General features: G+C 32.2%; 2 protein-coding genes across 3 annotated transcripts; one reads left to right on the forward strand and one right to left on the reverse strand.

The window, feature by feature from the left end:
- Window positions 1–438: 438 nt before the first annotated feature.
- Window positions 439–7,720, forward strand: LOC111425299 (heart- and neural crest derivatives-expressed protein 1-like). 2 transcript variants are annotated; one of them, XM_071198441.1, is made up of 5 exons: window positions 439–622; window positions 3,614–3,963; window positions 4,018–4,200; window positions 7,219–7,324; window positions 7,377–7,720. In XM_071198441.1, the coding sequence occupies exons 1-4, from the start codon at window positions 526–528 to the stop codon at window positions 7,312–7,314; spliced, it is 726 nt and encodes a 241-aa protein (XP_071054542.1). In that variant the 5' UTR covers window positions 439–525; the 3' UTR covers window positions 7,315–7,324; window positions 7,377–7,720. The 2 variants fall into 2 exon arrangements, with proteins under 2 accessions (XP_071054542.1, XP_022915011.1); XM_023059243.2 differs by having other exon boundaries at window positions 440–622; window positions 7,219–7,719.
- A 349-nt stretch (window positions 7,721–8,069) lies between these two features.
- On the reverse strand, window positions 8,070–10,312 carry LOC111425287 (proclotting enzyme-like). The gene is made up of 6 exons (XM_023059225.2): window positions 10,130–10,312; window positions 9,493–9,725; window positions 8,925–9,448; window positions 8,738–8,873; window positions 8,387–8,680; window positions 8,070–8,335 (listed from the first exon to the last, which is right to left on the reverse strand). Exons 1-6 carry the CDS (start codon window positions 10,227–10,229, stop codon window positions 8,177–8,179), a joined length of 1,446 nt encoding a protein of 481 aa, XP_022914993.1. The 5' UTR covers window positions 10,230–10,312; the 3' UTR covers window positions 8,070–8,176.
- Between the last annotated feature and the right edge of the window lie 287 nt (window positions 10,313–10,599).

Below are 10,599 nucleotides of genomic sequence, written 5' to 3' on the forward strand. Positions count from 1 at the left end.
AGTGCGTAAATGCATTGGCTGGCGCCAGGGTAAACTTGTACGGTCCAGCAAAAGTACCATCCCGTGTCGTTAGGCCCCTCGTGTCGCCCCTAATAATTTTCAATGTACCCACTTTGTCAAAAAAAAGCAAAAAAAAACATCCACTTTACCCTATTAAAAATACCTCCCATATAGTTTTCTTCCTTTATTATTTTCGTGCAAAACAAATTAACATAAAATTCTTTTAATTTTAAAATTAACATATATCTCGAATAAAGATTAAATATTGATTTGTTTGTTGTAATACAAAACATAATCCGATGGAAAAAGAAGGAGTGGCTTGGAATAGGAGCCGCCTACAGGACTAAGGGTTTGCAATAAGGATCAGAAATAACCGTCCAATCCACGTCCTCCTGAAGTATCCCATAGGATCTAGCGTTCAGTGCGCATATCCCAGTTTTCGGTTCAGTCTCCGTCCGGGCTTGAAACGGAAGCCGATTTTGACACGATTTAAAAAAAAAGAAACGTTATAAGCCAAGTCCAACGATGTCCTTCGCGAATGGAAACGATGGACAAGATGTGTATCATTATTCCAGCTATGGACCACCTCAAACTATGTTTGGACACTCTGGATTTGTTACAGGTAAGTTCTCCAAAAAAATTGGAATTCAATCCCTTAACTTTTTTTGCAACAAAATTGTGGTAAAATTTTTTGTAATCACAGCATTTTGAATATTTTAGACATCAAATTCCACAGAAATAGTTTTTGCCTTTTAGATCACAATTTTTTCTAAAAACATTTTGCAGCAAAACTTTAAGACATAATTCCCAAAAATATTTTCAAGGTGATTTTTAATTTTGACACATTTACAATTTTATTCGTAATATTATTTTTCTAGAAATTTTATGCATCAAACCTAATATTTTTTTAATCACATCATAAAATATTATACTTTAGCTTTAATTTAGAATAGAAATCGTTGACTTAAAAATTGTGGTAGGAATGATTTTTTTAAGTTTTTGGTTACATTTTTCATCAAATTTTTTAGTATAGGCATAAAATAAGAATTTTTGGCTTCAATTTAACATATATCGTGTCTTAACTCCCAAAAATAGTTGCAAGGTAATTTTTTATTTTGACATGTTTATATCTTTTTTGTCAATATTTTTTTTTTTAAGAAAATTTATTAATAAAACCCAATATTATTTTAATCACATCATAAAATATCACCTTTCAACTTTAATTTAAAATATAAATCATTGCTTTACTTCAAAAATTTTGGCAGATATGATTTTTTAAAGTTTTCAGTATTTTTAGGCAATTATCAAAATAACATATTTCATCAACTTCTTCGTTTAGGTTTTTAATCGCCTTATTTTTGTTATCAACCCCAATGTTGAGTCATGCTACCATAAAATAAGAACTTTTAACTTCAATTTAAGATATAAATCGTTTCTTAACTCCCAAAATTACTTGAAAGGTGATTTTTTATTTTGACATATTTACAACTTTTTTCACACCTTTCTTCAAAAAATTTTATCAATACAACCCGGTATTATTTTAATTACATCATAAAATATCACCTTTCAACTTTAATTTAAAATATAAATCATTCCTTTACTTCAAAAATTTTGGCAGATATGATTTTTTAAAGTTTTTAGTATTTTTAGGCAATTATCAAAATAACATACTTCATCAACTTCTTCATTTAGGTTTTTAATCGCCTTATTTTTGTTATCAACCCCAATGTTGAGTCATGCTACCATAAAATAAGAACTTTTAACTTCAATTTAAGATATAAATCGTTTCTTAACTCCCAAAAATACTTGAAAGGTGATTTTTTATTTTTTTATTTTGACATATTTACAACTTTTTTCACAACACTTTTTTTCAAAAAATTTTATCAATAAAACCTAATATTATTTTAATCATATCATAAAATATCATCTTTCAACTTTAATTTAAAATATAAATCATTGCTTTACTTTAAAAATTTTGGCAGATATGATTTTTTAAAGTTTTTAGGCAATTATCAAAATAACATATTTCATCAACTTCTTCATTTAGATTTTTAATCGACTTATTTTTGTTATCAACCCCAATGTTGAATCATGCTACCATAAAATAAGAACTTTTAACTTCAATTTAAGATATAAATCGTTTCTTAACTCCCAAAAATACTTGAAAGGTGATTTTTTATTTTTTTATTTTGACATATTTACAACTTTTTTCACAACACTTTTTTTCAAAAAATTTTATCAATAAAACCTGATATTATTTTAATCACATCATAAAATATCATCTTTCAACTTTAATTTAAAATATAAATCATTGCTTTACTTCAAAAATTTTGGCAGATATGATTTTTTAAAGTTTTTAGGCAATTATCAAAATAACATATTTCATCAACTTCTTCATTTAGGTTTTTAATCTCCTTATTTTTGTTATCAACCCCAATGTTGAGTCATACTACCATAAAATAAGAACTTTTAACTTCAATTTAAGATATAAATCGTTTCTTAACTCCCAAAAATACTTGATAGGTGATTTTTTATTTTGACATATTTACAACTTTTTTCACAACACTTTTTTTCAAAAAAATTTATCAATAAAACCCGATATTATTTTAATCGCATCATCAAATATCATCTTTCAACTTTAATTTAAAATATAAATCATTGCTTTACTTACAAAATTTTGGCAGATATGATTTTTTAAAGTTTTTTGTATTTTTAGGCAATTATCAAAATAACATATTTCATCAACTTTCTTCATTTAGATTTTTAATCGACTTATTTTTATTATCAACCTCAATGTTGAGTCATGCTACCATAAAATAAGAACTTTTAACTTCAATTTAAGATATAAATCGTTTCTTAACTCCCAAAAATACTTGAAAGGTGATTTTTTATTTTTTTATTTTGACATATTTACAACTTTTTTCACAACACTTTTTTTCAAAAAATTTTATCAATAAAACCCAATATTATTTTAATCACTTCATAAAATATCATCTTTCAACTTTAATTTAAAATATAAATCATTGCTTTACTTCAAAAATTTTGGCAGATATGATTTTTTAAAGTTTTTAGTATTTTTAGACAATTATCAAAATTCTTCTTAAATCGTCTATTTATATATATAAACCTAATAATTTTCAAGATATATAATCAATGTACTTAAATGATGTAAAATTTGAATTAATTTGATTTACTTAATATGAAAATAAATCTTTCAGTTTGTCTATGAAGTGTAATATCTTGTCTTAAATTATCTAAAACAGACAATATTAACTCCAGTGGACAAGAATTGTTTACTCTACGCTCAGTGTTTATTTACTGCACGGTCCGTGTAGTCAAGATGTCGCCGTAGACGTTTTTATTCCGAGTGCCACTTGTAGAAGCTTATCAAAAAACGTCGCTCACATACATAGATATATATGTATAATATGTATGTATGATATAATCCCCGTGAATGACGAACACTTGCTCGCCAACTGTGTACTTACTAGGGTAGGACTTACAACTTGGAACAATAAACAATTTATGACAAGGACTAAATGTTGGATTAATTTCAAAACAGAAAGAGATTGACATTAATTTTTTGAATGTTTATATTAAATTTTGTTTTTAGACGGATCTAATATTGGTCCTAGTGAAGAATCAAATTTTTGGTCGAGTAGTCCACGTTCGGATTCGCCATCGCCAAGCGGTCCAATTGAAAGTCCAGTTGTTGGACCTTATCAAATATACACACCCATAACTTATTCTCAAAACGATTGTCACTCAAAATTTAAACAAACCTATAATGTAATGTCCCAAGATAACGATATGGATCGTTTAAGAACGCCGTATATTCGAGTTGTAAAAAGAAGAAATACTGCTAATAAGAAAGAACGACGTCGAACTCAAAGTATTAATAATGCCTATGCAGATTTAAGAGATTGTATACCAAATGTTCCTGCTGATACCAAATTATCCAAGGTGAATCAATCAACAAGAAAAATTAAAATTTTTACGATAAAAATAATTTTTTAGATTAAAACTTTAAGACTAGCAACTTCATACATTTCTTATTTAACCGAAGTATTAGAAACAGACGATCCAGCGGGGGGTTTCCGGGCGGAGTTAACAACACACGGGCGAAAATCAACAAATTCATCACACATCCAAGTCAACGAGTGCACATCAGGACAGATTTCCCCGAAAAGCGACACTTCGGTAAGTTCATTTTTTTCATCTTATTTAATCTGCAAAGGGGGCCTTCTGGTTCGTGTAACGTACAAGAAAATATACTCAACGCGATTGCGCCGCGGTCAATTAGAGGATTCTAATTCGATTTTCATCCCCCTTTTATTATCTACATCGCTACGGATAGTGTCAAAACATATCTACATTATTAAATTAGGGGATAAATTTAATTATCATAAGGGGGTGGAAATTATATCTATGATCTAAAATTTATATATATATATATATATTAATAATATTAATATTAATATACAGTGAATTTCACTTAAAATTAAATATACAAAAATATATTTCTATATTTTGTCCCACATAAAATGCAACATGTCTGAATGTTTCTAGTTCTAGGTCTAATATTAGTTCTAGTGACAGTGGTAGGTGGCGCTAGTTAATATAAGAGATCAATATGTGGCATATTTTTATTAAACTAAAATTAGAACTAACACTAGAATTGACACAAGACCTAGAACTAGAATCATTCGGATTTAGCCGTCTTGAGAGACGTGTGGCTAAACCCGAATGTTTCTAGTTCTAGGTTTTGTGTTAGTTTTAGTGATAGTCCTAGTGCAATACTAGAACTAACACAAGACCTAGAACTAGAATCATTCGGGTTTAGCCGTCTTGAGAGACGTGCGGCTAAATCCGAATGTTTCTAGTTCTAGGTCTAGTGTTAGTTCTAGTTTTACATTAACACTATCACTAGAACTGACACAAGACCTAGAACTAGAATCATTCGGGTTTAGCCGTCTTGAGAGACGTGCGGCTAAACCCGAATGTTTCTAGTTCTAGGTCTTGTGTTAGTTCTAGTGATAGTCCTAGTGCAATACTAGAACTAACACAAGACCTAGAACTAGAATCATTCGGATTTAGTCGTCTTGAGAGACGTGCGGCTAAATCCGAATGTTTCTAGTTCTAGGTCTTGTGTTAGTTCTAGTTTTACATTAACACTATCACTAGAACTGACACAAGACCTAGAACTAGAATCATTCGGGTTTAGCCGTCTTGAGAGACGTGCGGCTAAACCCGAATGATTCTAGTTCTAGGTCTTGTGATTGTTGTAGTGATAGTCTTAGTGTAATACTAAAACTAACACAAGAGCTAGAACTAGAATCATTCGGATTTAGCCGTCTTGAGAGACGTGCGGCTAAACCCGAATGATTCTAGTTCTAGGTCTTGTGGTAGTTCTAGTGATAGTCATAGTGTAATACTAGAACTAACACAAGACCTAGAACTAGAATCATTCGGATTTAGCCGTCTTGAGAGACGTGCGGCTAAATCCGAATGATTCTAGTTCTAGGTCTTGTGATAGTTCTAGTATTGCCCTAGCACTATTACTGGAAATAACACAAGACCTAGAACTAGAATCATTCGGATTTAGCCGTCTTGAGAGACGTGCGGCTAAACCCGAATGATTCTAGTTCTAGGTCTTGTGGTAGTTCTAGTGATAGTCATAGTGTAATACTAGAACTAACACAAGACCTAGAACTAGAATCATTCGGATTTAGCCGTCTTGAGAGACGTGCGGCTAAATCCGAATGATTCTAGTTCTAGGTCTTGTGATAGTTCTAGTATTGCCCTAGCACTATTACTGGAAATAACACAAGACCTAGAACTAGAATCATTCGGATTTAGCCGTCTTGAGAGACGTGCGGCTAAACCCGAATGATTCTAGTTCTAGGTCTTGTGGTAGTTCTAGTGATAGTCATAGTGTAATACTAGAACTAACACAAGACCTAGAACTAGAATCATTCGGATTTAGCCGTCTTGAGAGACGTGCGGCTAAATCCGAATGTTTCTAGTTCTAGGTCTTGTGATAGTTCTAGTATTGCCCTAGCACTATTACTGGAAATAACACAAGACCTAGAACTAGAATCATTCGGATTTAGCCGTCTTGAGAGACGTGCGGCTAAATCCGAATGTTTCTAGTTCTAGGTATTGTGATAGTTCTAGTGATAGTCCTAGTGTAATACTAGAACTAACACAAGATCTAGAACTAGAATTATTCGGGTTTAGCCGTCTTGAGAGACGTGCGGCTAAATCCGAATGATTCTAGTTCTAGGTCTTGTGATAGTTCTAGTGATAGTCTTAGTGTAATACTAAAACTAACACAAGAGCTAGAACTAGAATCATTCGGATTTAGCCGTCTTGAGAGACGTGCGGCTAAACCCGAATGATTCTAGTTCTAGGTCTTGTGTTAATTCCAGTGATAGTGCTAGGGCAATACTATAACTAACACAAGACCTAGAACTAGTATCATTCGCGTTTAGCCGTCTTGAGAGACGTGCGGCTAAATCCGAATGTTTCTAGTTCTAGGTCTTGTGATAGTTCTAGTGATAGTCATAGTGTAATACTAGAACTAACACAAGACCTAGAACTAGAATCATTCGGATTTAGCCGTCTTGAGAGACGTGCGGCTAAATCCGAATGTTTCTAGTTCTCGGTTTTGTGTTAGTTCTAGTTTTATATTAACACCATTACTAGAACTGACACAAGATCTAGAACTAGAATCATTCGGGTTTAGCCGTCTTGAGAGACGTGCGGCTAAACCCGAATGTTTCTAGTTCTAAGTCTAGTGTTTAATTAATTATATATTAATGAGCCACAATCTCAAGTCAAAAAATGTGGAAATATGATGAATGTAAAGTTGTTTAAAATTTTTTATATAATTTAATGAAAAATTAAAATAAAAAAAATTAATTTATTATTATATAATAAAAAATATGACTGTAAAAACAATAATATTGGGTACAGTGATATTAAAAAAATAAAAAATAAAAGATGAAGATGTTGAGTATAAAAATGAAATGAAATATCTTCTTTAAAGTTGAAACATAAACATTTTTGTTATGTAGTAAGAGGATGTAAAATGAACTTGTGCATATTTTTTCTTGTTGTCGATGATGAGATTTCCGTTGAAAAGTTTTTTTGTAGGATGAGTTATGTTTACGTTTGTTTTTTTGTTGTGATGCTTTTTTCTTTTTATGTAAACAGGAAGATATGATCAGCACAATAAGAAGGGCAAAAGGGCGTACAGGTTGGCCACAACACGTGTGGGCGTTGGAGTTGAAACAAGAACAGCCGCTATGAAAAGGGGGATGTAAATATCTTTATAACGTGGAAGTATATCTTTAGAGTCATTTAATTTGTAGATATTTCCTCAAACTGTATATAATATATCTATTTTCGTGCCGCTCCGGTCTAACACATGGCCCTACCGAGTCTCACCTTAACTACAGGCCTTGTATATATACAGTGAGCGGCGAATAAAAAATAAAATAAGAGGAAAATAGCCCACCTTTCTTCAAACGATATTTATTTTTAAATGTATCAGTATTATATTATTATTATTATTATCATAATTATAATCTACTTAATTGGAGGTGTTTGACTCTTAAAATTTGTATATGTTTGTTTTCCTTTTTTATGATATTGATAAAGTATGCATGCGTTTATAAATCGAAATGAATTTAGATGAGATTAAATAAAAATCGTTAAAAAAATTTGTTTTATTTTTGGCTTCGACAAAAAAGTTTTCGGTCAATTGATACCGAGAGTCGTCCTCTGGTAGTTGTTAGAAATAAATAGGAGTGACGCCCACTTCACTAAAAACAACGATATGGCTTTGTTTGTCGATTCCGAACTGTATTAAATTACGCGTTCACGTCTCTCAAAATCGCTGCTTAGAAAATTAATGCCCCCAAACGGGTGTTAACGAGACGAAATTTACACTTTACTGTTGACGTTTTCGCCTAATTAGACTTTACGAATGATTTGAAACGTCCCTCCCCCAACCAAAATAGTAACGTCTTTGTGCGATTTTTTATTCATTCAAATAAAAACAATTATATATTTCAGCTTTTATTAGACAAATCGATTTAATATTCAAGTTAAACATTCATAGGAAACATAAATAAAATGAAGTAAATAAAATCCGTGTTCAAAAAACGATTTAAGAATCTTTCAAATTCTTTTGAATCCATGGAAGAAAACTTTCCACTCTACTATAAACTCCGGGATATTGTCCCTTTCCGCAACCAATTCCCCAGGATACAACACCAGCTTGTGTCCATTTTCCAGAATTTATCATTAACGGACCTCCACTATCTCCCTATAAATAACAAAATTAATTTTGATTAATATAAAATGTTACAAAACTTACACTACAAGAATCTTTATCGATTTGCCCAGCACATAACATATGCTCGGTAATACCACCAGGAGCAGCGGGGCCGTATTTAATTCTACATTCAGTATTACTCCAAATTGGAATGTCAACTTCTTGCAAAATGGATGGTTGAGGTCCGGTTTCTCTTAAACTTCCCCAACCTATAACGGTTGCTCGTTGTCCCGCTCGTCCAGTTGTGCCATCCGAAGCAGTTGGAAGGCAAATTGGACGAATTTGCTTTGAAAATGTTACTGGAGAATCCATCGTTAAAACAGCGACGTCGTTGTACTAAAAAAATTAAAAATTAATAAATAAAAATTGTTTTAAAACGCATTTTTTATTTACTAAAGTTCTTGAGTCAAATCCTCGATGTCTCACCACCCTTTTTACACGTTTCTCAACATGCTGAATTTCGTAGTTTGAATGGATGTTGTGGTCGCCTAATCTAACCGTTAAACGAGCAACATCCCAAGAACTCATACTGTAATATTACAATAAATATGAAAATTAATTAATTTTTTGTTAGACTTACTGCGCCACGCAATGGGCAGCTGATAAAATGTGAATATTATCGATTAATGAACCCCCACAAAATTGTCTTCCATTATTAAATAAAGCAGCCATCCACGGCCATGCGTTTATATCAGCATTATGTCCACCAACAATTCTATTTTGATCCCCATTCTTCATTCCACACTCAGAATAACTTGTTGTTGGAGGAGTGGGTTTTGCCGGAGTAGGATTTGGTGGCCAAACTGGTTTGGTGGTTTGGGGAGGCCAATTTGGTGGTTTAGTAGTTTGGGGAGGCCAATTTGGTGGTTTGGTAGTTTGGGGTGGCCAATTTGGTGGTTTGAGAGTTGAAGTTGTCCATTGAGGGTAAGTGGTTGGGGGATGAGTTGGAAGAGGAGGAATTGTAACGGAAGGGGGGTGGGTTGGTAACGGAGGTGGCCATCCTCCGTGAATAAATTGTTTTTCAACTACAGAAGAATCATTAAGGATTTGGAAAGGGATCGAATTTGATTGCGAAGAAAGACCAGTGCAACAAACCCCTACAAGCTAAAAGAAAATTTTTAATTGTTAATTTTTTTTTAATTACTTACTTTTCTGCCTTGCGCCGTGCGATATTCGCAAGTATTTTGAACGCTTAACAACCAATTTTGAAAGTTTGGTTCTTCCGTAGTTGGATAACATTGCCTAAAGGACATGCATAACCCTGCTTCATCATCTTTCGTGAAACAAGGCGATTTTGATAAATCTTCGAAAACGGGTTGTTGCAAAATGATTGGAATGGCGTTTAAAAATATTTGGCGAGTTTGCCTATTGTAGGCTTCAGCTAGAAAATGAAAGAAATAAAATAAATCTAATTTTGTAATTTTGTTTTGTGCAAATAAACTTAATTAAACTTGTTTTGATATGGTCACCTTTTGCAATGCCAAAAGGACGATTCAATCCAGAAAGAAAAGGTGAACGCACGGGGTGACCTTCGAAGTGTTGTTATGGGCGGACAAAAGACAAAGTAAAAATTCTGCACATGACCTGATCTTATTCAAAGTCACCGAGTGTGTAGGCTATACCGTTATTGTAATTTCAATATTTGGCTATCGATCTCTCATTGTTCTATTATTGCGATTCACCAAATAAAATAAATTTAAATAAAAAAAATTCAAAAAAAAATTTCTAAACAATAAACTTTTTGAAAAAAAAAGGAAACTATATTAATACTTAAAAAATACGTACATTCAACGACGATGGTGTCATCTAAATTTGATGATTCTAAGCACTTAATTAGATGTAGGGAACAACACACAACGAATAGTCGAATTAAAAACCCCATCATGCCAAAGGGTTTTTGATGAATAAAGACCAAGACTTAAGTCTCCAGTTTTTAAACTTGCCTCCTATATAAAACTAGTCCTGTCAATACTGACCCCCACCACTACTGGTTTCGAAGAAGTCTTATTGACGGACGCGGACTTAAGACGAAACAAAAAAAAGAATTATAATAATAAGATCAAAAAATATCTCACGAAATGCCTCATAAGGATTTATCACATTAACCGCTTAAAATTGCTAATCTAAAAACATCCATTCTATTCACGACTTAAAACTTTTAGAATCCTGAACCGTTTATTGACCCTCGATCAATCATTTTTTTTTTCATAAATATGAGTAGGTTGTTATTAGAAACACTAATGCTTAACGACCTG

The sequence above is a fragment of the Onthophagus taurus genome, chromosome 8, assembly GCF_036711975.1.
Source record: "Onthophagus taurus isolate NC chromosome 8, IU_Otau_3.0, whole genome shotgun sequence".
In the NCBI taxonomy this organism is placed as follows: domain Eukaryota; kingdom Metazoa; phylum Arthropoda; class Insecta; order Coleoptera; family Scarabaeidae; genus Onthophagus; species Onthophagus taurus.

Coding starts and splice junctions, on each gene's coding strand:
- LOC111425299 (XM_071198441.1), top strand. CDS start 526: ATGTCCTTCGCGAATGGAAACGATGGACAAGATGTGTATCATTATTCC. Junction 623..3,613: donor ACACTCTGGATTTGTTACAG/GTAAGTTCTCCA, acceptor TTTTGTTTTTAG/ACGGATCTAATATTGGTCCT. Junction 4,201..7,218: donor CCCCGAAAAGCGACACTTCG/GTAAGTTCATTT, acceptor TTATGTAAACAG/GAAGATATGATCAGCACAAT.
- LOC111425287 (XM_023059225.2), bottom strand. CDS start 10,229: ATGATGGGGTTTTTAATTCGACTATTCGTTGTGTGTTGTTCCCTACAT. Junction 9,726..10,129: donor TGACACCATCGTCGTTGAAT/GTACGTATTTTT, acceptor TTCATTTTCTAG/CTGAAGCCTACAATAGGCAA. Junction 8,336..8,386: donor TCGATAAAGATTCTTGTAGT/GTAAGTTTTGTA, acceptor TGTTATTTATAG/GGAGATAGTGGAGGTCCGTT.